This window comes from Emys orbicularis, chromosome 1 (genome assembly GCF_028017835.1).
Source record: "Emys orbicularis isolate rEmyOrb1 chromosome 1, rEmyOrb1.hap1, whole genome shotgun sequence".
Lineage (NCBI taxonomy): Eukaryota > Metazoa > Chordata > Testudines > Emydidae > Emys > Emys orbicularis.
This window is the reverse complement of record NC_088683.1, coordinates 134816715-134843230: the sequence shown is the minus strand read 5'-3', so window position 1 is coordinate 134843230 and position 26516 is coordinate 134816715. Positions and strand designations below refer to the sequence as shown.

Below are 26516 nucleotides of genomic sequence, written 5' to 3'. Positions count from 1 at the left end.
GTCACTTAGGTGCTTCTGAAAATGTTCCTCAAATTGTCTATTGTTACATTTTTAGGGTGTTCTTGTTTGTTTGGGTTTTTTTGTTGTTGTTCTGTTAAAGTCGTTCTGCCAGGGGGAATTTAAAAAGCGCTTTCTAAAATGACATCCCTGAACTTTGAATGAGCACTCAGAAAGATTTCTGTTTATAGTTCCAATCGTGATATTCCTAATATTTCTAACTTCAAAAAACAACCCAAAAACATTTTAGACCGTTTTTATACAACTCTGCTCCTTGTGTATAGTGGAACTCTCTAGTGCTTGGAGGGACAGTATGCAAAGTGTCTGCCTGTTTGTGTGTTAAGCAATTACACCTACCACATAGCCCCTTGAAGAGGGGCCTGAAGGTTCCCACTTTCGGAAGGAGTTCTGGGAAAGGGTGTGCTTAAGCTAGGGGGGTACTCTGGAGGTCAGTGGTGGTCTTGGGGGCATAAGTCAAGTGGCCTCTGGGGCTTCGTTTCCACAAAGAGGTACGAGACTGAGAGTTGGTGCTCAGGAAATGTGTCCAAAGAGGGGAAACACTGCTGCAGCCTATTGAGACCAAGGGAAGCTAAACAAAGAGGGGGAATTCACGGACCTCTCCCACAGCAATCTGTTGATTGTCCAAAAGGCGCACTGGACTAGACCTGTGCCAGATGAATACTGTATAAGAATCAAATAACAGCAAAAGGTACAAGGCCCTGCCGTACCAATCGTAGGAGTCCAACCGCCCCCTGTTCATTTCTTTACTGAACACCTCTTTTTAAGTCCTTTTCCAAGCCATTTATCTGGTCAGTGTATACCTTCCCTACGGAGTACCTGCACTGGACATCCGCCCTACATTTAAATAATGAGTTGCGACATATGGCCTACTGCCCGTCATGTCATGCATGAACAGAGCCCTTCCTGAACCCACTGCAGGGAAGGCGAAAAAAAACCCAACTGCACCCAAGCCAATATGGTGGTAAGGGAAAAATTCCTTCCCAGCCCCTCTAAAAATGGGGCTGTTAGCGTAATGCCCACAGCAGGCACTGACCAAACCTGGTCTTTTTCACTTAAAAGGGAGGGAGGGTGGGTCCTGCTTCAGCCTTGGTCTGTGTAAAAGGATCGCGGCACCGTGCTGCCCCTTTTCAAACCCTGCATTCCCAGGGGATGGGTCAGTGACCACTCTGCCCCTTTTGCAGCAGTTTTCATCTATCCCCTCCCCCACCCCCAGTCAAAGCACTATTCCCTTCACTCTCACTCGGCCTGCCAGCCAAACATCCCCCTGCTTAAAGCTGCAGGGCGGTCGTTGCTCAAGATCCAAATCACAAGTGGGATGTAAAATGTTTGACCTACCAACATTGGCCATGTCTCTTTAAGACTTAAAATGTCTAATCTTCTTGTGCTTATGAATTGTAAAACATTTTATATGTAAGATCAGACACTGGTTGAAGACCAGGATTTACCACAATATTTCTAGGTAAAATAAGATGAATTGAGGAGAGGATAGAAATGCTGACCCCACTGAAGTCAATGGCCAAAGAAATTCAGTTTATTTTAATTCTCTTAAAAAGTAAATTAAACTGAACCAAATTAAGACCACTTTGAGAGTGTCCATACAGGCATTTAATACAGTTTAACTAATCCATTTTAAATTCACACCTTTAGTTAATGCAGATTAATTTTTCTGAGATCTCCATGCAGACAAACTCTCAGATTTACACTGGTGTGAAAGAGGAGAATTTGGCCCCTTGTCTGCAATGTTTCATCTCAGGACAAATTCTGAATGGCTGAATTAGAAATCTTAGAATTCTACATCAAGTCTTTATAATGAAAAAGCAGTTCTCAGTTTTTGTTTTCTGGCAACATCTTACACAGGATTCTTACTCCTGGTTTTCTGTTAGGGCTAAATCAGAAGTGAGAATCCTTTGTGAATGGTGCCTTCAGGGAAGTAGAATTACAGGTAAATAATTTTCCATTCTCTTAGGCGTGCTGGAAATCTTGACTTCCATAGATGTCAATGGCAAAACTTGTATTGACTTCAATGAGACCAGGATTTCATCTATTTCCTTTAAGTGTCTTTATCCGGGCCAAGAAAATAGAAATATCGAGGGAGGAGGGGTAGCTATTTTTTTTTTTAATTGTGCATTACCAATCTCAGCCATAAGTGCTGAGGCTAATTTTTTCATGATTAATACCCAGAGTGAATTTCTGAAACATGGAACTGTGGTTGCATTTTCTGCCTGTTTCCCAAGTGCCACGAAAAAAGGTTCCACACTGAAGCAGCAGCTTCCTCTTCTTTGTGAAAGTATTCCTGTGCATTTTGTACTAGATCTGATGAAAAGCACGTAAAGAGGAATCACTAGTATTTAGTGGGAGGGGAAAAACCCCACGGCCAGCAATTTCAGAGGAACTGTTAAGGAAATTTACCTTCCAGTTGTTTTCAGTTTGCTTCATAAATGTCAACCCATTCTTCAGGTCTGCTTTCATTTCATTTATGTGTGCTATGGTATGGACAGACCATGCATCTGATTGGTTTATAGCTAAAGCCTGATGGTGGGAAAAGAGAAAACACCATGATGTGTACTGGGTAGATTACAAATAGCTGTACAAACTGTCACTAGTACAGAAATTGAAGACTATTTTCTCAGGTACGGTAGGTATTAAGTATATCTTTGCTAATAACTTCAATCATATCCTGTGAGACTGGTTTCAGCAGAAACGGGAAAAATGTTTACTGGAGTTCACTTGTTGGCATCTGCTTAACAATGATTAAGAGTTACACAGTAGTTTTAGAGAATGAAGGCCTTAATCAAGACCACCAAATTACACTTCATCCTACAAACTCTTACACTTCAGCCTCAGAAGAGTCACATGGCCAGCACAAAGCCATCCCCACGCCATCCATATGGGGAGCATATGAGCTGATCGCTTGCTTTAAAAGAAAATAATAATACAATTCCTTGCAGTTAACCACTTTTCCTATAACAAGAACAAAGGCTCCGCTAGCTTCTGAATATCAGATACATGTATCTTTACCATTCCAACAATTCCCACTCATCTGTAAAATTTTCCCCAATTTCAATTATTGACAATTTAATATAAAATAAAAGATTTAATTTTTGTTATTACTTTCAGCAATCTGACATGTAAAAGCAGTTTGGCAAAAAAATGAACCTTTGAAAATACACCAAGGTGTCAACTGATTCTATTTGTGCTATACTTTACATAGGTTTCTCAAATTACAGGGGCCCTTTGTCATATGGATATGTTGCCAGCTTTTCATTCCCACTGCAAATAATGAGATCATCTTTATAAAGCGTGAATGAGCTATATCCAATTTACCAAGGCATTATACAAGTTGCTCATCAGGTTAACCTACTGATCAGAATACTGCTGATATTCTGTGACCTTCACCAAGATTTGATGGCAAGTGGACACAGGTCTCATATATGCTGCATTTCTCAATGACAAGTTTCCATTTTAGTCTCTCCAGCTTGCGTAGCAAGATTCTTTCTGATCTCCACTCTCATTCTTCCCCTCCCCGACCAATCTTGAATTAAAAAAGCCAGCAAAAACTGAAGAAAAAGGAGAAATCTCCTTTTCTGAGTTCTTAAAAGCTAACACCTGTAATGGCAAAGTCATTATTATGAGGATGTAGCACAAGAATAGTTATGAATTTCAGTACAGTTGCTTACTTTTGTTTAGTTAATTTTAAATGGTCATAAACCATCTCTCAAACAAACATTTGCATACTAAATAAGATTAATAATTTAAAACCTTTTAGTACCAATGATGTCCAGCTTACCTCACTGGCGAGCTTTTCAGCATGATCAAAAAGGTTAGTTTCCATCAGTCCAAAAGAGAAAATGCCTTTCACATAGCTAAACAAGAAAAACCCATTTAGCAGTAAGCAGATGAAGCTAATATTGCAAAACACATTAAAATAATTTAATACAAAATAACACTTACACTGTTAGTAGTAATACCAAATAGTGGAAGAAGGAAAAAGAGCACAGAATCTAATTGTTTTCCCCTACAAAAATTAGCATATGCAGGAAATGACCAACTTTCTCTTTCCCAGCAAACACTGAGAAGACATGTATTCATGTGTTGTGCCAACTACAAAATCACACAGACCTTTGTAAGATATAGAGTACTATTGATTTTCTATTGGATAACAATTAAAACTGTATCCCAGGGCTGCATTTCCCCCTCAGCTCTGCTTCCCTCTTCTGAAGTCCTGCAATTTACCCCAGTGAAGTCAATGAAAGCCTCTATAGCTTCTGACCTGCTACAGAACTAGTAGATGGCACCAAAGACATATCTAGGATTATACTAACAATTTACAGGAAACTTATAAATTTACCCTAACTAACCTAATTTAAGACTAAAAAACACTAACTAAACTAAGCTAGGAAACTAGTTAGCGAGCTGTGGATACAAGGAATCTGAAGAGGTTCATGTCCTTCTGTTGCTACAGTTGGAAGGAACTGAGGCAGCACAAAGCGCCATGCATCCTTTTATATCCTCACCCTCAGAATGTTCTGGAACACTGAGGGGAAGGAGAGGAAGGGCACATGAGTGGTTCTATCTGGAAATGCTATGAGAAAGTTTCACCATCTAGGCTGTACCGGCTGGCACATCCCATGAGTGGAAAAACATGGAGGACATTCAAAGAAACAGCTCAGTTAAAAACAATCAGTAGGAATGCAAGAAGAGATGTTAATTTTTACATGCATATTTTTAAAGCCAGGTTGGTTATTTAGAACTCCCTTATCTGTCCTCAGATAGAGATTACAAGAACAAGCAGGGTTTGTGTGCTGCCCCTACCGACATTGCTGACCAGAGACATCTGAATTTATGCATACAAAGCACATGCACACCAGAAGTAGAGATCCACAGACATCATCTGAAGATCAACTCTTGCATACCTACTAAGTGGAATATTAGGTGTCCAGTGAGGATATACACGGGCAACAGAGTCTCGCATCTGTGTTTGATATCCCAGATAAAAATAAGTGTCATGGGCAAATTTTAGAGCTAACATGTCAGTTGGATGGTCCTGCAGAATCTTATCCCATATGTCACAAGCTTTAGGAAGACGCCTAGAGAGAAAAAACACATATTAATCATTGACAAGGCCAGCATGACCAAACTGCCTGAATCTAATATTATTTCTAAATTTATACTACTGTGGCAAGTGGGAAATCTACTGACAATTCCCTAGCTTGCAAGAATACTTCTGAATTCTTAGTATACATGATTGCACCGTGAAGACAGTTGAACACTTTCTAGACAACCCGTATATGGTAGTCTTTGTTTGTTACTAGTAATGCACCTCAACGGGGAGAGGGGAGGGAGTTCCTTTTAGGCCCTGATCCTGCATGTTGATCCATGTGGGAAGACCATTACCTCTGCAGAGAGCCTCACTAAAGTCAATGTGGCTCCACACAGGTATTGGGGTCCAGCCATGCAAACCAAACACCATGGGTCAGAGCTTTAGTGATCTCATTTCTTACCTTTGTTATCAAATACTTTTACTGCTAATATCTCCCATGTGGATAATAAACAAATAACAAAAGTTAATAGTGTTTGATATTGTCTAGAGAATACGCAAGCTCAATATATTCCTGTAAACATTCAATTCCCCAAAGTCCTCATTTTCGTGGAGGGCTTCCAACACCTTGTATGTCGTCTCACCTTTTTAGAGGAAACAGAGTCTATAAATGGAATAAGACAAGACTGTTGTATTTTTGCTTCTACAGTCCAAGTCTGTGGAAAGTTAGGCTCAATGTTTAGAATGGCCAAAGATTTAGCCTCGAGTGGTTTTAGTTTTAAATAGTTATTCCAATAGTGGAATTATTGGTAGGTTTTAAAATACAGAAGACTTTAAACTAAACTAATTACATGTAATATACTGGCATGATAAAAATATTTTTCATTATAGTATTGTTGGCTAATTAGATGCATATAGTTTGGGAGAGCTAAACTTAAGAACCAGTTTCTATGTGTCACTGTGACAGTAACCTGTGGTGAATCTCCAAGATAAAAGGAGGCAATATCTCTTGCCAGCTGTACTACTGAGTGACACTGCTTTCCATTCTAGACTAAGCATTTAATCAATCATTTAAGTGGAATGAAAGATGCCAACATAACAGTAAAAATGTGAACAGAAAGGGCAACATGCAACCATGCTGTACATCGTCTGAATGATAAAACCAAACCCTCTCCAGCCCTCCCCTAAAAACCAACCACTTACCCACTGGCAAACATGTCTAGTGCAGACACATGTAGCTTTTCCCTCTCAGTCAGTGGTTGCGATTCTGAGAGTACCATCATCTTTTTCATCGCACCGTCCAGCTCTTTGTCTAACCTCACTGAACTCCCAGTGCCAATCAGAACCAAGCCATTGGCAATCACGTGTCCCATTGCTGAAGAAAGCGGCATGGAAAAATTTAGACACTATAGGTCAGGGGTAGGCAACCTATGGCACGTGTGCCGAAGGCAGCACACGAGCTGATTTTCAGTGGCACTCACACTGCCCGTGTCCTGGCCACGGGTCCGGGAGGCTCTGCATTTTAATTTAATTTTAAATGAAGCTTCTTAAACATTTTAAAAACCTTATTTACTTTACATACAACAATAGTTTAGTTATATATTATAAACTTGTAGAAAGAGACCTTCTAAAAACATTAAAATGTATTACTGGCACGTGAAACCTTAAATTAGAGTGAATAAATGAAGATTTGGCACACCACTTCTGAAAGGTTGCCGACCCTTGCTATAGGTAATTTAGCAGGTGCAGAAGCTCTAGGCTAAACTATTGAGATAAGTTTAAATGAGAGCCACAGGTAGTAGATGGCAATAGTGCTAGAGACTGGTTAGGATCCCACAGAAAGCCCAGGCAGCTAAGGAACAACCATACATTAAGGGCTTGTAGCACTTCAATGAAGACACTACCTATGCTGATGGGAGGGGTTTTCCCCATCAGCATAGGTAATCCACCTCCGCAAGAGGCGGTAGCTAGGTTGGTGGGAGAATTCTCCCGTCAACCTAGAGCCGTCTACACTGAGGGTTAGGTAGATTTACCTGTGTTGCTGGCAGTGTGGATTTTTCACACCCCTGGGTGATGTAGTTATACTGATCTAATTTTCTAGCATAGACTAGGTCTAAGTTACTAGCAGGAATCTAGCATTTTCCTTTTAAGCAAATCTTTTACTTTCAAATTCTTCTTTAACACCCCTAAACCCCCGCAAACAACCACCTTGTTATTAGGAGCAGTTAACCAATGCTGCCTCTGTCCCCTCCTTAAGCAGAGCTTGTGATCCTAATTTCTCACTGTACTCTATAATGACCCATGTACAACAGGATGGAATAAAGACCACAGAAACTATTTTAGGACAGGCCAGAGGCAACAACAGAGGAGAATTAACAGTTTGCCCAACACCAGAATAGCGGGGTGGAGAACACCCTACCTAAGTGCAAGGCACTTCTAAGAGTTACTTTACAATGAAAAGAGGAAAAGCAGATGTGCAAAAGGATTAAGAGAGGTGGAGCAAGAAGATGGGCATAAGGTGGCTCAGGACTTGTGGACCATAAAGCTACTTTCATTGGCTGTGATGTATAACACACATGGTGCATTTACATTGCAGCTGGAATAGTGCTTCCCAGCTCAGGTAGATAGACACACACTAGTTCTGCGTGAGCTAGTGCCCTAAAAATAGCAGTGTAGCTGGGGGTAGCACAGGCAGTGGCTCGGGCTAGCCATCTGAATACAAACCTATCTGTGAGTACATACCTGTGGGTACATACCTGGGCAGCTAGCCTGAGCTGCCACTCGTGCTATACCCAGCTACACTGCTAGTTTTAGCATGGTAAGTTGAGCAGAGCTAGTACATGCCTGTCCACTCAAACTGGGAAGCACGCTCCCCACTGCAGCGTACACATGCCCACAGAGAAGCACATTCCTTTGGGGCTGCATAGGCCCAACTGTCTCTCCACAGGGTAGGGCTGTCTCGAGACAGGAATTTTCCCCCCAGCATTCCTTTCTGGGGACAAGTCTTTGAAATTTGGCAATTAAAGTTGCTATTTTGCTACTGGGAGGCACTCTACCTCTGGTACATCCCCTGCCTTGTTATTTCTGCGCAGATGTAATGTTCACACACACTGCCCAACAGGGAAGCCATATTTGTTTTGTATATGTACAAAGATGTCAAAAAATCTTGATACAGCGCAGGAAGGTGTAAAATAAACGATGATAGCTTTAAATGAAGTGTACTGTAATACTGAATGTATTCTGTTTAATTAGCTAAAATAAAATAAATGCCTGCAAGTCTCAACCCTCATGTTCAGCATCAGAAGATAGTGAGCATCAGAAGATATCCCTTCATCAGTGCCTTCAATCTGAGATTCACCACTTTCCTCTTCATATGCTTTTTCCCTGGCATTAATTTTCCTTTCATTAATCATATCAAGCTCATATGCCAGAAGGAGAAGCATGAATAGCAAGGTTTGTCTCCTCCAGTCCCTTTAAAGGCCTAACCATATACTTTCCATAATAAGGCTGAGCTCTAATACCAAATTCTCCTTCATTTCAACATGTACCATCAAGTTACTGGGACAGCTAAGAATTTTTCTTTTTAGTTGTGACATTTCTTAGTTCATAGGGTATCAATTTTTCCAACCTATTTACTATTTCTCATATTTGCTTTTTAAAAGTGAGAATACTCAAGGGAAGAAAAATGGCTGTCTAAAAAAAGTTCTAAATGAAAACAATCAATGTTATACTAACCCAGTCCTTCAGTTGTGTGTATGAAATAAGTTAACCATATACAACTACTGTACTGCATATCCAGCAATTAAAAAGTTATACTTACTAAAAGTTGGATCTGCTGCATGTAACTTGGAGAGAGATCCTTCAATGCCCCCTAGACTCTTATCATTGGTCCATGTAGCATACTGTAAAATAGAGTGTGAAACTGACTAGAAATCAAATGAAATTTCCCTCCCACCCCCCATGGTCCCAGCTGAGTGAAATTCAAAAGTAAACAAGATCAATGGAAAAAAGTGAGACTAATTTTTTTCAGAAGTAATCATCTCTGGCCTGGTCTACACTACAAAGTTAGGTTGCAAGCTATCTTGTGTCGACCTATTTGTGCATGTGTCTATACTCAAATTTGTCTCCAGCCAACATAAGCAGGGTGCTTATCCCTGTTACAGCGGCACAGTGACACCACCTCCTAAACAGTATTGTGCCATGATCAACCTACTGAGGCTGATGCAGTGCAAATGTGGACACTGTGTGACTTACATCAACCTTAACAGTCCTCAGCAGCAGTCCCATAATGTCCGACAATGACAGCTCTGGTCACAATTGTAAACACCACTGATCAGGAGTCAGAGACTGGAAGCCACCCACTTCCCCTTTAAAACCTCCATGTATTCTTGAAATGCCTTTTCCTGATTGCCCAGCTGGTGCGTACATCTAGCATATCTCCCTTGTTGCATGCAACTGCCCAACTGACCATGCTGGCGCCACGCGCTAGATGTGCTACTGCCTGGAGTAGGGAGGATGAGTTGGATCTCTTGGGCCTGAGGGAAGAGCAGGCTGTGTGGGCACAACTATGGACCTATCGTAGAAACATGGACATCTATGAAGAGATTGCACAGGGGAGGAAAGTGAAGAGGTATGACAAGGATCAGCAGCACTGCTGTGTGAAAGTGAAGGAACTGTGGCAGGTGTATGACAAGACCCAGGAGGCCAACATTCTATCTGGTGCTGAGCCGCAGACCTGGCACTTTTTCAATGAGCTGCATGCCATACTTGGTGGCCACCCCACCAGCACCCAGTAGACCACTGTGGATACTTCTGAGAACCCTGAGACACAGACTCCTGCCATGAACAGCAAGGAGGGGGAGGAGGAGAAGGGGGTCCAATTATGCCATGAGCTAGAATCTTTTTGAGACTCCACCATAGTCAAGAGCAACAAAGAGTCCTGTGGCACCTTATAGACTAACAGAAGTATTGGAGCATAAGCTTCCGTGGGCGAATACCCACTTCGTCAGACGCACGAAATTCACCCACGAAAGCTTATGCTCCAATACTTCTGTCTATAAGGTGCCACAGGATTCTTTGTCGCTTTTTACAGATCCAGACTAACATGGCTACCCCTCTGAAACTTGACACGGCTACCCCTCTGATACATAGTCAAGCCAGTCCTACCAGCTGAGTATGGGTAAGAACTCAAGTAAGTGTGTGCATGCATTTTTCCTTACATGTTAAAATGTGAAGATAGCACCCGGCCCAACCCCAGTTAGCAGGGCACAGATATCAACTTTTCACTGTTTTACTTGTATGAGAAGAGGTTCCAGCTCTACTTCAGTTTGTATCGCTATTTGCTTTTCATTCCTATGTACGGTTAGTAATTTTGGGGGGAGGAGGGGAAAGAGGGGTGTAGCCAAAAAGGACTGAAATGGACAGGAATGTTTTCTACCTTTCTAGTTTTAAAGTTCTGTTCCATTAATTTATTTTAGAAGCTTGTATTATATTTGTTTTTTAATTGCACATTATTTTTCCACTGTTTTTGGTATGCAATAAATGTCTGTTTTTTTGGAATAAATTCATCTTTATTATTTCAGAACATATACTGCAGAATGCCTAGCACTACTCAGAGCACTCACTACTTATAATTGTATAGAACTCACAGGATCAGTAAAAAACACAATGTAAACAACTATAAATGTACAGCAAGCACTGCATAATTCACAGGTGCATTAAAAGACAGTTGTGACATGCAGAAATGTACACCAAGCACTACACAATCCCCAACAGCCTCCCAAAACTTCAGGGCCAGGTAAAGCACAGTCCACCACACCATATTACTGTGGTTGACCATTAAAGAGCTCTTTCAAGGCCTTCCTCAGCGGCATAGCTCTGAACTGAGCTGTTCTAATGGCCCTTGTTTCTGGCTGTTCACACCAGCAGACAGCCACTACACCTCCATCCTGGCTGCAACATTTCCCCCTTTGCCTCGCACATATTATGCGGCCGCAATAGGCAGCTATAATCTTCGGGATATTTTTCTCACTGAAATCTAATCTTCTGAATAACCCCACCATTGTCCCTTATATCTACCCAAAGCATCTTCAGCTGTCATTCTGAACTTGCTGAACAGGTAGTTGACTCTTTCCTTGGTGCTGTCAAGGTGTTGAGAGAGTGGATTCATAAGCCAGGGGAGCAAAGATTAGGGCTGGGTCCCTCAAGATCACTACTGGCATTTCAACATCGCCAACCGTAATCCGCCGATCGGGAAAGAAAGTCCCTGCTTGCACCTTTCTAAACAGTCCTATGTTCTTAAAGATGCCAGCATCACATACCTCCCCGAACCAGCCCACATTGATCTCAGCAAAGCATCCCCAGTGATCCACCAATTGCACAACCATAGAAAAGTAGCCCTTTCTATTGATGTAGTCTGTGGCAAGGTGGGTTGGTGCCAAAATAGGCAGATGCTCCATGAATGCCACCAACAACCTTGAATTGTTTTTCACTATATATCTCAGCAGTCTGTCCTCAAAGAAACTGTCATACCCCTTCCTGTTACGGTTCTTCCTGCAGCTCTGCAAATACTGGAGGATTGTTTGTCCTGTGGTTGCAGTGTTCATAACAATAGTGCAGAGCTCTGGGGGTCTCCATGCTTCTGTTGGAGACCGCAGATACCAAAAAGTGCCACATGGGTTTCTGAGATTTTAAAAATGGTGTGAAAATGATGGGCTATGGATAGCATTATGGGATGGAGAAATTTGCATGATGGGAACTTGACCCTTGTTCCCAGGCACCCCTGCATGACTTGTTTCTACCCCACCATGCATTGCGAAAATTTCCCAAAAGACACTGCGCTGGACAGTAGCTGGTTGCACAGTGGGATACCATACCACACCGTGCATCGATACAAGGTGAGTATGCGCACTACCAACGCAAGTAGCCAAATATGCATGCACATGAGCGATATGCTAACTATGGTGGCTTTCTAGCAACGTAACTTGCATCGACCAAGTTTGTAGGGTAGACAGGGCCTAAGATGTCATCAGTAATGCATAAGGGAATCTGTTTCTTTAAAATAGGATTTTTTTTAACCAGACTCTCCTTTTGATTCATAAAGAGGATAAGCAAATTAAAAATTAGCTGCAATAAACACTATTTTTATACTTGAAAGTCCCTTCAAATCACATTTTGTCAAAACCCGGCCATACCCAGTGGCGGATTAGCCACTGGGCCGATGGGACCCATGTCCAAGGGCCCTGGCCAACTGGGGGCCCCCAGAAAAAACCAGCCCCTACCTGAGTCAGTGTGGCGTCAAACATTTTGCAGGCCTCATTACTAGTGGTGGATAGGGCAAGTCCGGCATCCTGCCAGGCCTATATAAAAAACAAAAAGTGAGACTGTTTACTAAATACATTGATTTTCCAGCGGTCATGTTAGCTGAGCTCTAAGAACAAGAACAGTAGATTTCTAGCAAGTGTTTCATCTACCTAAAAAATTTACAGGACATTTTGAGACGCATGTAAGTCTTTTACTCCACTAAAATTATGTTTGAGGAATCCTCTTAATGGGGATAGAGAGGCCGGAATGGTAGTGGTGGAAAAAAGACAAGGGAAATTGCACAATACTGTGTATCTGCCAAGGACCCAGATATGCTATAGTTCTTTTAATTTTAGTACCATTCTCTCTATAAACCGCAGTAGTATGCTAGTCGCATCACTTCAGATATACCCCTTTCAAAACGGATATGTGGTAAAACAAAATTCTTGCTTTGCTACTTGTCGAAATCAACAACCCCAATGACACCTGGGGCCAAATTATTTGCTAGTTTAAGTCCACTGATATCAACTGAGTTACACCAGCAGAGAATTTGACCTAAGGATTAATTTATAGGAGCTAGTAGGGACATTTGATAAGGCTAAAATACAACACACAAACAAAGAAAGAATTAGGCCATGCACAGTTTTGCAAACAGATTATATAACAGCCTCATTATATAAACTGCATGGTAAACATCTCATTGTGATGACTGAAGTTTTAGATCCACCATGGCAATTTATTACTAGGAAGACTGAAAGAACACCTCTTATTGTCTGGATGAGGTGATGTATGCTTTACACAATGGTGTGTTTGGCTGTGCAAACTGCTTCCTGACTGTCCTTAAGAATATTCCTACAAGAATCCCAATAATCAGATGAAAAATCCAATGATCATTCCAAAAATCCCTCATCTGCCATCAGACTACCTGAGCAACCTTAATTCTGCTTCCTTGTTCATATGCATACTTACATACTATTTCTTTTCCACAGGATGCATGCGCAAGGGAGCAGAATTAAGGTTGCATAGGAAACCTTAAATATGCCAAATGATTGATTTTGCAACCTAAACATCTAACTTAGTTTTTTGTATGTAATCTATATACACTGACCACTTCCCACTCTCTGTTTCTAGAATGATCTCACTAATGCCTTTAAAACTGTAAGCTCCTCAGGGCAAAGATTCATGTCTTACACATTTTATCCACTGTATAATGCTAGGCAAACTTAAAGAGCTAGACAAATAACAGTAGTCAAAACCAATTTTTCTTCCATGACATAGAATTTACAAAAAATACAGATGGAAAGACCTGGAGCCATTTAATCCATTTTCCTGTGAATGAACCATATTTTGCAATTGTTTGTCTAGTTTCATTTTACAGCTTAAACTATTTTCTGATTTCAGCTGTGAAACTCAAGGGTGAAAATCTGAAGCAAGTAGCAGTAACATCTATTTTTATTAGCATTCTCAAGATTTCCTCATCATGACTGGATTAAAGGATCACATGCAAGTACTTAAGTACTTGAGTGTTTAAACTACAAGTCTAAAAAAGCTATATTGGAATGTAAATGTATATCTTTTGTTTACTGTTTGTATTATGTCTATGGCAAAAAGGAGCAGGAAAGCGATTAGGCTGTATATTACAGTATACATACAGACACTAACCCAACTTTGAAAAGGGAGCAGATCAAAGCACACTGAGGAAATGGTATTGCGTGTCAGTGACAGACATAGTACACAACAGGTAGGGTAGATTGACACCCCAGCGTGTCACAAAAATCAAGGTTCACATAGACAAGCCCTTAGGCTTTCCCTGCACTAGCTTCATTTCAGAAAAATATTCCACTGTTGCTAATGCTAATACACCTCAATTAGCGGTAGCAAGCATGAGAACACTAGTTTAGAAAAGGTGCCCCCAGCAGCAGCATTATAACCACTGAATGTTACATAGTGTCTGCCCTAGTGTTCCCAACATTGCTAACACTGGGAGAGCTGCATCAGTGTTAGCAATGACAGGAAACTTTCCAGGGAGCAGGCTAGTTTAGACAGTACCTATGGGGAGAAGCCGGTACCAAGTGTTGCTAGCCACAAACTTTGTTGGGAGCTGGAGTGAAAAGGGGGGGAAGGGGGTGCGGGCAGGGTTTGGGCAGATGAATCCTCTGCTTTCTCTCCCTTTCCTATGTGCTTCAAAAGGCCTCCAAAATGACAGAGAAGCCCCTGCCTCCAGGGTTCATTAATACATGACAGCAGCAGCAGCATGGCACCTTTTTCTTCCCTTCCCCTTTATATTAGCCCACTTGGGGCTATAACTGACGCTGAAGCTCACTTTTTTTAAACAAAGCCATGACTGAGGATATAGCAATACTTTAAGCCAGAATCAGGGCCCTAAAAGCAGCATAAAGATATTGGGACCTACACCACAATCAAGCATCTCAGAAAGTAACGAATTTGGGGAGACAAGACATGCGAAAGAAACTCAGCAAGGCCCCAATTCAAGGGTAGCAAATATAATAGAGAAAAACTTGATGAGGCTGTGCCCGTAGTGGAGACAGCGGAAATCATGCTGGAGGCTTCTGATCCCCTTAGTATTTCCTGAAAGGGTCTCTCTAACAGATTTTTTTTCAAGCTTCAAAAAAGGTTTAATTTGCCCTATCTTAACTGATTATAGGATTACTGTTTACTTTGAATTACACAAGCGGCAGCTTTATCTAGAGGCCAGACACTCAGATTCTAATGAAACAACTGGCTACTTTTCATAAATGTTAAATACTTGCTTGAACAAACTACAACTTTGTGAAACTTGCATTTGGAAGAATAATGTGAAATCTGAGACATGCAATGAAAGAATAGCAAAATAAATAAAAATGTGAACACTATTGGTAATTAGCATTTGCACCTTCAGAATCAGAGCTGGTTAAAAATGAAATAAATGTCCACTGGCTTTTAAGAAACAGAGACTGATTAGTACTGAAGGAATGTAACATGTGCAATTAAGTGTTTATAGAAACATAGGAGAGAAATATGGGGAGTCTCTGTTCCTTTATGTAGAAGAGTGCCCTGACATGTTCACTTTGCCTAACAGCACCAAGGGACTCCTTTGTTAACCCTGAGCAGTGCAGTTTCAGCCAATAATGTTTTCTGAGATCACATCAGAGTAATAGTTTTGCACTGTATGCTACATGTTGAACTCTCCTCTCCAACCCCCGAGGTTGTGCCCGATGACCAACATTTCTCCCCCACAAGTTCAGCTCCACACATTTCCCACCCAAGATCTCAAAACATTTCATTCACACGCACAAGTCAGAATTACAGCCTCCCTGCGACACAGATCTCACTTTCAGACGGGGAGCTTGAAGCACATGGAAGCACTTGCATGACACAGAGCTGGGGAAGGGACCCAGGAGTCCTGACCCTTAGCTCCCAGTCACCACCACAACCCCCCCCCCCCCCCCGATTTGCACCAGGCAAACACGGGCGCGGGGCAGTGGTGACAGTCTGTGTGTATTGGGCGGGGGGGCTGTCACACCAGCACGGGAGGGCTTCTAACTGGGGCTGGGCAGGGCGAAGCTCTGCAGGGAGCCGGGCTGAGCGATGCTCCGCCAACTGGAAGAAAGACCCCCCACCACCACATACCCGCACCCTGCAGAGCCCCCAGCCCATCGCACCGCTCCCGCCTCACCTTGCAGTCTCTCAGCGGCAGCATGTTCCCGGCCCCTTCTCTGCCCCTCGGGCTGCAGGGTCGGGCCCGTCTCCCCGCCCCCAGCAGGGAGACGCCTCCCCGGGCGGGGCCGGGCACGGGCGGCTCTGCTGAGCGGGCAGCGGCCCTGGGGACGCCGGGGGTCAGAGCGCCGCGCCCCCAGCCGGTGTACAGGTGTGACGACACGCATAGAAACCCTCCCGTTTTGCAACTGGGCGCGGTTTCTGCCAGCAACGCGACCACCTGGGCTCCTTGCTACTGCCTGCCTTTTAAACCCCTCCAAAGAGGAGGCAGCAAATCGTAAGCAGAAGTAAGGGCAGAGAGAGGGCAGTGGCTACAGCGAAGGTTACTGGGCATGCTCAGTTCGGGTGAGCATGCTCAGTACACCCAAAGCAGCACAGCGGCCCCGAGCCTGTTCCAGGGCCGCTCTGGGCACGCTGCAGCCAGCCCCGTCCGCTCCGCTCCCCCGGCCCCAGCTGGCTCAGCCTGTGGGGCGGACAGCAGCCCTCCATCAGCCAGGCCGCTACACGGGGGTGCAGAGCTGCAGCCCGCGGATCTGCCCCAACCCCCAGCCAGCTCCGGGAGAGGTGGTATGGTGTGCGGGGGGGGAGGGCGGTGATCGGGGTCTGTGCAGGGGTGTGTGTGTGCAGGGGTGTGTGTGTGCGGGGGGGGGGGGGCGGGGGAGAGGTTGGTTGCTCTCTGTGCAGGGCTCTGTGTGTGCGTGGGGTGGGGAGGAGTGACCAGTGCCTGTGCAGGGGTGTGTGTGGGGGGGGGATGGTTGGCTGCTCTCTGTGCAGAGCTCTCTGTGTGTGTGCGTGGGGGGGTGTGACCGGTGTCTGTGCAGGGGTGTGTGTGGGCAGGCAGGGAGTGACCGGTGGTCTGTGCAGGGAGGGTGTGGGCAGGCCGGGAGTGACCGGTGGTCTGTGCAGGGGGTTGTGTGGGCAGGCAGGGAGTGACCGGTGTCTGTGCAGGGGGTTGTGTGGGCAGGCGGGGAGTGACCGGTGTCTGTGCAGGGGTGTGTGTGGGCAGGCCGGGAGTGACCGGTGGTCTGTGCAGGGGGTTGTGTGGGCAGGCCGGGAGTGACCGGTGGTCTGTGCAGGGGGTTGTGTGGGCAGGCCAGGAGTGACCGGTGGTCTGTGCAGGGGTGTGTGTGGGCAGGCCGGGAGTGACCGGTGTCTGTGCAGGGGGTTGTGTGGGCAGGCAGGGAGTGACCGGTGGTCTGTGCAGGGGGTTGTGTGGGCAGGCGGGGAGTGACTGGTGTCTGTGCAGGGGTGTGTGTGTTAGTGGGGGCGGGGAATCAGTTCTGGGTTAGGGTTCTGTCTGGTTCTGTTCAGTATGTTCATCAATGATTTAGATAATGGCAGAGAGAGTACACTTATAAAGTTTGTGAACGATACCAAGCTGGGAGGGGTTGCAAGTGCTTTGGAGGATAGGATTAAAATTCAAAATGATCTGGACAAACTGGAGAAATGGTCTAAAGTAAATAGGATGAAATTCAATACAGACAAATGCAAAATGCTCCACTTAGGAAGGAACAATCAGTTGCACACATACAAACTGGGAAATGACTGCCTAGGAAGGAGTACTGCAGAAAGGGATCTGGGGGTCAGAGTGGATCACAAGCTAAATATGAGTCAACACTGTAACACTGTTGCAAAAAAAGCAAAGATCATTCGGGATGTATTAGCAGGAGTGTTGTAAGCAAGACTCGAGAAGTAATTCTTCTGCTCTACTCCACATTGATGTGCCCTCAACTGGAGTATTGTGTCCAGTTCTGAGCACCACCTTTCAGGAAAGATGTGGACAAATTGGAGAAAATCCAGAGAGGAGCAACAAAAATTATTAGAGGTCTAAAAAACATGACCTATGAGGGACGATTGAAAAAACTGGGTTTGTTTAGTCTGGAGAAGAAAAGGGTGAGGGGGGACATGCTACCATTTTTCGAGTACAAAAGGCTGTTACCAGGAGGAGGGAGGTAAATTGTTCTCTTTAACCTCTGAGGATAAAGACGCCATGGGCTTAAATTGCAGCAAGGGCAGTTTAGGTTGGACATTAGGAAAATCTTCCTGTCAGGGTGGTGAAGCACTGGAATAAATTGCCTAGGGAGGTTGTGGAATCTCCATCATTGGAGGTTTTTAAGAGCAGGTTGGACAAACACCTGGCAGGGGTGGTAGATAATACTCAGTCCTGCCATGAGTGCAGGGGACTGGGCTCGATGACCTCCCGAGGTCCCTTCCAATTCTGTGATTGGGGGAGTCGGGAGAGGGGCTGCTTTGCAATGGCAGCACCAGCTGGCGATTGCTCTTTGGCCAGTGGTAGCATTCACAGCCACTTGGAGATCAGGCCTTATGGCGCCGGGCCCTGCACAAGCACAGAACGAAGACGCTCCTTGTGCCAAGGAGTTGGGGCGCTGTCCCAGCGGCAGGGGTCCCTGGGCGTGTTGTGGAGTGAGGGGGGTTTCCTCATTAGTGTGAGGCGCTTCCTCCCTAGGTCGAGTCCAGTGGGGTGATGCTGTCAAGTGTTTCCAGCAGGAGCACGCTCAGGGCTCTGTGGCTCAGAAGACCACAGAGCTGTTCCCTGTAGAGCTCTGATGGCCAGGCTGTGAGCTCTGAGCTGCTTTGGGGCTCTTTCGGGAAGGCCGTGGTCGCTTTCCCCTGCAGGGTCTGTGTACGCAGTCTGCTCTGGAAAGCGCAGGAGTCTCTGCCACCCCCTTGTGACCGAGGGGATCGCTGGCTCTCTGCCCCATGCAGTGGGGTCCCCGGTGGGGCCGTTGGCTCACGGGATGTGGGCTGAGGTAACTGGCGCTTCCCGGGCTTGCTCCTTTGCACAGAGTTGGTGTTCACCACACAGGGTGGCATTAGCCAGGCCAGCTGTTTCCCACCAGTCCCGTTCAGAGGCTCAGTCCTGGCGCCGCACGGAGCCAGTTTGGTTCAAGTCTGAAGCCGGCAGTGGGCTTTTATACCCCTGTGTTAGTGAGCAGCTGTGGGGCCACGCTGGCACCATGGCTCGGGGAGCCCGTGGGGTCGTCTCCCCTCCACTCTGATTGTTTGTGTCTGAATTGACCCTCTTGTGTTTCCAGGGGCATTTCCTGGCTGTCCCGTCCATGCCAGCCCCGAGTAGCAGATGAACGCCGAGCTCGGCGGGTATTTACCTGGATCCCACCTGCTCTGTTCTCACCCAGCAGGGCCCCAATCCCAATACTGGATGGAGCGAGGGGAAGAGCTGCACGTCCCAGATCTCAGCAAAGGCGAGGACGATGAGAGCTGGCCGGGCCCCCAAACAGGTGAGGGATAAATAAGTCCAGCTGAGAGGGGTGGGGGCAGCGGCAGGGCCGGCGCAACCACAAGATGACCTAGGCGGTCGCCTAGGGTGCCAGGATTTGTGGGGGCGGCATTTTGGGTCCCTTGGCGGCATTTTGGCGGCGACGCTTCAGCTGCCGTGGAATTCGGCGGCATTTCAGTGGCAGCTTCTCGCGGAACCGCCCCTCTCCTGTCCTCTTCCATCCTTTTTTGCCGCCTGGGGCAGCAAAAAAGCTGGCGTTGGTCCTGGGCAGCGGGGAGCCCCCACATCCACCCCTGCAAGCCCTCCTGGCCCAGCTCCTCTCAGAGGTTGTCACCACCCTCTCCCTGATCTGTCTGCACCACTGCACCCATCGCACCACCTGCGCCAGGGTCCCCAGAACCATATGAGAGCCATGTCTTGGTTCTCACTGAAAAAGCAAATAATATTTCCAGCCCACACAGAGGCAAAGAAAGGCTTGTGAACCTGAGCTGGGTGGTGCTGACACCTGCCTGAGTCTGCAGCAGCCTGAAAAAGCTGCAAGAGGTGTGACCGCCTCCTTCAATCCCAGCTCGGAAACCGGCTCCGGGGAGGGGCGGGGCCACTTGAGTGGTGCCTCGGACTCTGACTGCCGTAGTTGGGGCCCTGTCCTAGCCGGCCTCCTGTGGGGACGGCTCCGGCCTGATTGCCCGTTTGTTCCTGCAGGTGAGAGGCTGGCGAGCGTGGCTGGGGCAGAGGATGCTGCACCGGGAAGAGGCGGCACCAGCACTGATGTGGAGCTGGTGGGGAGAGTGTGGCACAAAGACCCTGCTGCGGGGGCAGAGGAAACTGTGCAAGGAGACAGTGCCAGGGTGGAGGAGGCTGTACCAGGAGGTAGCGCTGATGCAGAGCCGGCGCGGCACAGAGGCCCCACCGTCAGGTGGCCCTTTAAATGCAGTGAGTGTGGGAAGAGCTTCCGGCAGAGTGCCACGCTGACAAGGCACCAGCTCCTCCATGCGAGCGAGAGGCCTTACATCTGCACCACCTGCAGCAAAGGCTTTTGCGACCACGCAGCGCTGGCCACGCACCAGCGGGCGCACACAGGTGAGCGCCCCTTCCCCTGCCTGGCGTGCGGCAAGGCCTTTGCTGGCAGCTCGGCGCTGCTGGTGCATCAGTGAGTGCACACCGGTGAACGTCCCTACCGCTGTGGGGAGTGCGGGCCGAGCTTCTGGCAGAGTGCCCACCTGGCACAGCACCAGCAGGGCGCCCACGCCAGCCAGCGCCCCCAGGCCTGCGCTCACTGTGGCAAGAGCTTTGGGCTGCGCTCCACGCTGGCACGGCACTTGCAGACACACTGTGTCGAACGCCCCCACGCCTGCCCTGACTGCCCCTGCCGCTTCCGCCAGCGAGCCCACCTGCTCCGGCACCGGCTAGCGCACACAGGTGAACGTCCCTTCCCCTGCCCGGTCTGCGGCAAAGCCTTTGCCCTGAGTGCCACGTTGCTGCGGCACCAGCTGGTGCACACGGGTGAGCACCCCTACCGCTGTGGGGAGTGCGGGCGCAGCTATACACAGAGCTCCTACCTGCGCCAGCACCAGCGCAGTGCCCACGCTGGCCAGCGCCCCCACACCTGCCCTGACTGCGGCCGTGCCTTTGCTGACCGTGCCAACCTCCTGCGGCACCAGCGGGGCCACACAAGCGCCCGACCCCACACCTGTGCTGAGTGTGGGCGGTGCTTTGCCCAGCTGGCACACCTACGGGAGCACGGGCGCACACACAGCAGGGAGCAGCCATTCCGCTGCAGCCAGTGTGGCCAAGCCTTTGGGCACCGCTCAGCCCTGGCTGCGCACCAGCGCGCGCACAGTGGGGAGCGCCCCTACCCCTGTACCCAGTGTGGGTGCCACTTTGCCCAGCTTGCCAGTCTGGTGGAGCACCGCCGGCGGCACACGGGCGAGAAACCTCACCAGTGCCCCCACTGTGGGCGCCGCTTCCGCCACCGCTCAGCCCTGCTTCGCCACCAGCGCACCCATGCTGGGGAGCGCCCCTTCCGCTGCGGGAAGTACGGTCGTGGCTACACCCGCAGCTCCAACCTCCTGCTGCACCAGCGGGTGCATGCTGCTGAGTGACATCCCAGCCCCCAGGACATCACCGGCATCTGGTGACTCCCACACCCCTCACGCTGGGATGGTCCTGGCCTGGCCCTGACCAGAGTCCACACTGTTGCATGGCCACTCCCCCGCCCACTGCCCAGGAATGGGGGTGGCTGGGCCAGGCCTGCGTTGCCTGGCCAGGTACTGAGTGTGAGTGAAGCTGCTGCCACCAGTCATGGTTTCTCCAGCCCCAGGTAGTAAACATGGGGGCAGAGCTTCCTGCAGGGTGGGGCTCAGGGAATGGGGACTGTGCCCAGGCAGTGCCAGACCCTGTTTTTCTCCCCTTTTGCTGGCTGGTGCTGCCTGGGCTGCTGCTCCAACACCCTGGGCCCTGCCGTGTGGCCCAGCCAAGCCAAAACCCGCCCTGCAGCTGCCCAGATGTGTGCGGGGCGGGGGAACAGAAGCAGGGGGATGCCAGTACTCAATGCAGGCTTGTGGGAAACGGGAGGGGCTGGGTGGAGGGATGGGGGCCTGGGCTGCGGGAGCAGCTTCTAATGAATTTTCTAAAATGTTTTGTTACAAAGTGAAAATAAACCTGTGACATTCCCAGGGGCGCTGTGGCGTGTCTGCAGTGGGCAGGCACTGGGCCCCATGGCCTGACTGCACCAAGCGCCCCGGAGGGGAATGCCAGCTGGGCACAGGCACCCGGTGTTGCTATGGCTTCATTTGTGCCGCGGCATCCTGGCTCCATTTTGGAGACATGTCTCTTTGGGGGCTTTTGTTGCCACCACATTGTGTGTGAACATGGGCAGTGCCACCTCCCTGGTCTGCGCCAGTCACTCTGAGAGGAGCCAGCTGCCTCCCTCATCTCAGCGGGGCACGATCCTTTGCACTGTCAGTAACTGTTTCACTTCCCAGCCTCTCAGCACCGCAGCTGGAGGTTTCTGTTCAGCGTGCAGTCCCAAAGCGTGCCCTCTCTTCCAGCCCAGTTTCTCCGGCCGCCAGGTGGGACGGGGCTAGGCTGGCTCTGGTCACAATCCTGCTGTGCTGCGAGACCAGCCTGCATGAGGACACCATTGTCAGCTGCCTCTGGAAATCACTAGCACGCTGTGGCCCCGAGCAGGCTCTGCATTTCCTCTGCCTGGAAGTGTCTAAAGCTGCTGCAGAACGGCCTGCAGCAGGCCTGGGTACTCAGGGCCTTGCTTATGGGCCCAGAGCTCCAGATCAGCTTTACGCCTCATCTTCCCCCTGTGGGGTGGGACATGGCTGCAGCAGCATGGCCAGGCAGCCAGTGCTGAGGGGCGGATACAGCCTGGTGTCAGCAATGCGGCCGACAATGAGCAGAGGGGAGACGGCTTCAGGCCAGGGGGTCTGTGCCCAGGTCTGGTGGAGAGGGGCAGCGACTGGGTCTTGGCTTTCCTAGGAGCCCCAGCTCCTGTTAGTTCCAGCTCCCTAGACCTGAACACTCTCTGCTAGGCAGCAGGCTGAGGGGCACCAGCTCTGCTGCATGCTACTGTGGGCCTGGTCACTGGCAGCCGGCACCCTGGCCGTTAACCCCTGGAGCATCGATTCCCGGTAATGGGGCCTGCATGCTGCATGGTGCCTTGGCCCTGGATTTAGTGTAAGCATCACGGGTGCCCAGCTGAGGGGTGTCTCTCTGCTAGGGGGCTGGTGCCTGGGGGAGGGGGCTCTTGGGGGTTGCAGTAAGGGGGGGTGGGGCCTGCAGTTTGGGTCTCTGGGCAGGCCTGAGCTTTGCCATATAGTGGAGGCTTCCTAGAGCAAAGCCGGGGGGCAGCTCCTGGACTCCCGCTGGCCCCTGCTGGGAGCCAGACTGGGCCGCATTTCCTGGGTGGCTGGAGTCACTGGTGCAGTGGTCCGGGCCAGAGGGAAGCCCTTAGAGCAGGTGGGAGGTGCTGCTGCAAAGGCGGGAGGCCACCAGTGCAGTGATCCAAGGGCAGTAACTGGGGAGTAGCTGACAGGAGAGCCAGGCCAAGCAGCAGCCATGGCCAACTCCTTGCTGCTACTAGACCAAGGTTAATTGCAGAAGCTGGGGCCACATGGGTCCTGCTCCTTGGGTTGGGAAGTGACAGTGACTGCTGGCCAGCAGATCTCATCGAAGAGCCTGGGCCGATGTGCACCCCCTGAGCTGCAGCCGGTCCCAGGCCAGGGCGTCCTGCAGCTAGAGCTGGCACCAGGGCCAAAGCCACCTACAGGAGCAGCCCCCAGGGCTTTGCTGGGAATTCAGGCCTGGGGGTTGGGCTGCCCAGCTGGGAGCAGTTGCAGGGCTGGGAGGGGGGTAGATTCACCTTCCCAGCTGCTGGATGTAGGCTGCAGGGCCCATGGGGGATGCAGCCAGGTGGGCACAGCGGAAGGGAAAGAGTCCCACACAGCATGGATCTGCTGGGAGCTGATCCTGCACCACATGGCGGGGGAGGGGGGGAGGGAGAAGGGCATGAGCAGGCACAGAGCCTGCTGAGCACAGGAGCTAGGCCCCAGTGCAGCACAGAGGATGGAGTTGGAGCCTCCTCTGACCTACCAGGCACCTCCCCCTGCAGTGAGTTGGGGGGCCAGGCCCAACCCCAGTTTCCTACATGCTGGAGCCCACGAGGGGAAGGGAACCATGCAGGGCTCAGTGGGCGCACAGCTTGGCAGGGGCTGCACCCACCTTTGGTGGGACAGGACTCATGGTCTGAGGGAAAACAAGCCAACCCCTGCCCCAGCAGCAGCGGCTCCACAGGCTGCCCAGAGCAGGGGCAGCAGCTCCTGAGCACCTTGCTTTCTCCTGCAGGAGCCAGCCTGGGCTGAGCTGGGGCCAGTGGAGCCACAGGCCCACTCTTGTTATTCCCAAACACCTCCCCGGGAGGAGGCTGAGCTGGGGGCTGATCAGAGAGTTGGCCGAAAGTGACTGTCAGCCCGGCCAGTGGAAGCTTTTATTCTGGCAGGATGGGCAGACCCCGCCCCAGCCGGGCAGCCACAAGCAGGTTTCTTTTAAATAAAAAATAAATAACAAAATCCCAGTGCCCAGGTCTCTCCGTGCCAGCCCCTCCCCCCCTGCAGCTCCCACCCTCAACAATAACTTAACAATCAGTAGCATCTAGGGTTATATTGCTCCCACCCTGGCCGCAGCTGGGATGTGGGGGCTCCATGACAGTGATGGGGTGCCTGGAGGGAGGTGCAAACAGCAGCTCAGCCAGGAATGGGGGGGTGCCCAGGAGCTGGGGGGATGGGAGGTGTCCATGCCTGCTGAGCCCAGGATTTGCTTCCCTGGGGAAAGGGGCTGCCCCAGGAATAGCAGCCTGAGCTGGCAGAGTTACACACAGCCAGGGAGCGAGGCTCTGGCCTAAATCACCCACCACCCCCTGGCTGTGGGTCCCCTGGCTTCCCCTACAGGCCAGGCAAGCTAGGGCTATAGCAGGCCCTGCTGATCCCTGATCCTGAGTGCAGGGCCCAGCCCTGCCCCCCATGGCCCCAGGAAGCCCAGGCCCTCTCTAGGGGTGGCAGGTGGGGCTGGGAAGGAGAAGCAGCTGCAGGAGAGATGCTGAGGGGCATGTCCCACAGCAGCAATGCGGAGGAGGGCAAGAGGGAAATGACACTGCCCCTATACACAGTGCATGTAGGGGAGGAGGGAGAGGCAGTGTTTTCACCAAAGCACTCAGCCTGGGTGGGGGGATACAGGACTCCCAGGTTCTGGACTCAGTGCAGTGTTCAGGACCCCAGCTGGCGATCCAGGGGAAGAGAAGCTGGCAGAAGCTGGGGCTGGACCTAGAAGGGCTTGGGGGCATTTACCTCACCCCTCAGGCACCTCCTCTTGGGAACCCCACCTCACCTGAATGGGTCATGCAGCAGCACCTGGCCAGGAGGTGAGCCCTGGCACCCAGCAAGGAGCGTGCAGGCACAGGGCCATGGGGGAAGGGAGCAGGGCCCTGCCTGCCAGCTGCGCCCCGTGGCCCTCCATGAGGCAGGCAGAGGGCAAGCGAAGGGAGCAGCAAGGAAGGGCCATGGGCCCTCGTGTGTGTGGCGGGGAGGGGGCTGGGGTAGTACTGCCCCAGTATCCTGCCCTCATCCCCACCCCCTACCAGTGGAGGCTGCTGGACTGGGCCCTGCTGTCCCTGGAGAAATGAAGGGCCTTGGAGTGAGCAGCAGCGGCCTGTAGCTGATACAGCGGGTAGCTGTGAGCCCCCCTGGAACTGCAGCAGCACTGGCCTGGGTCAAGTACTGGCTGGTGGAGGGTGCTGGGCCCAGTGGCCGCCACTCCACCCTGAGGTGAGCCCGGGCCAGGTCCCACTGCACACTGGGAGATGTAGAAGGGCTGCTGACCCCAGCAGAACCCTGGCCATTAACCGAGTGGAACCAGGCTGGCCTCAGGACTCCAGCAGCAGATGCAGGCCGGAGGCTCCAGCGCAGGATGTGCTCCAGTGCCCCAGCCACATGCAGGCTGCAGTCTCCTAGTGCCAGCCCTGGGCCTGCAGGCTCCATCTGTCCCAGTCTGGGAGCAGGCGGCTGGGCTCGCTCCGGGGGTGGGGAGTTGCGGTGCCGCAGACTCTTCTCCTCATCCGGGAAGAAGACACCGTGTGATGGCACAGACCCAGCCCTCGGGGAGAATGGGGCCCGGCCAGCCACCAAGCGGCAGGAGGGGCAGCAGTGCTGCTGTCATGATGGGCCCTTGCCCCCAGGCCAGAGAGCTCAGGGCCAGGAAGGACCAGCAGGATGACTGTGAACTCAGACTCGAGTCCAGTCAGTGGCTGAGTGGAGAACACCCCCCACCGTCCCTCCATCCAGTCCAGAGTGAGACCCCCGTGCCCCAAGAGAGCTGCCCCCCGGGCAATCGCCCTGCCTCTTCCCAGGCCGAGGCAGGGACGATTCAGGCCTGTTTAGTGAGAGCTGGGTAAGGACGAGCCACGTGGCCAGGAGCCCCCCTCCTCCCGAGCACACCAGGGTCATCTAGGGCATTGGTTCTCAAACTGGTGGTTGCAATCCCTCAGGGGGTCACAACCCGGTTATGTGGGGGGTTGCAAGCTCCAACCCCGAGCCCTGCGCTGGGCTGCCAGCCCCAAGCTCCTCCAGCCCAGCTCCACCCCCAACTCCACTCCACTCCACCTCCAGCGCTGCTCCGCCT

At 50.0% G+C, this 26516-nt stretch overlaps 2 protein-coding genes across 2 annotated transcripts in view; one reads left to right on the top strand and one right to left on the bottom strand.

Annotated features, from left to right (window-relative positions):
• Positions 1 to 16106, bottom strand: part of LOC135895182 (tetratricopeptide repeat protein 38-like) — a 34042-nt gene extending 17936 nt beyond the window's left edge. Inside the window, exons 1-7 of the mRNA XM_065423255.1 lie at positions 16035 to 16106; positions 12337 to 12414; positions 8877 to 8958; positions 6260 to 6431; positions 4932 to 5105; positions 3806 to 3881; positions 2428 to 2547 (exon numbers count right to left, since the gene is read on the bottom strand). Coding sequence (XP_065279327.1) covers positions 2428 to 2547; positions 3806 to 3881; positions 4932 to 5105; positions 6260 to 6431; positions 8877 to 8958; positions 12337 to 12414; positions 16035 to 16058 — 726 coding nt within the window. The 5' untranslated portion in view covers positions 16059 to 16106. The remainder of the gene's footprint in view (positions 1 to 2427; positions 2548 to 3805; positions 3882 to 4931; positions 5106 to 6259; positions 6432 to 8876; positions 8959 to 12336; positions 12415 to 16034) is intronic.
• Positions 16107 to 16289: 183 nt separating this feature from the next.
• Positions 16290 to 22104, top strand: LOC135890522 (zinc finger protein 70-like). The gene is made up of 3 exons (XM_065417946.1): positions 16290 to 16352; positions 19234 to 19335; positions 20037 to 22104. The coding sequence occupies exons 2-3, from the start codon at positions 19257 to 19259 to the stop codon at positions 20486 to 20488; spliced, it is 531 nt and encodes a 176-aa protein (XP_065274018.1). The 5' UTR covers positions 16290 to 16352; positions 19234 to 19256; the 3' UTR covers positions 20489 to 22104.
• The last annotated feature ends 4412 nt before the right edge of the window (positions 22105 to 26516 follow it).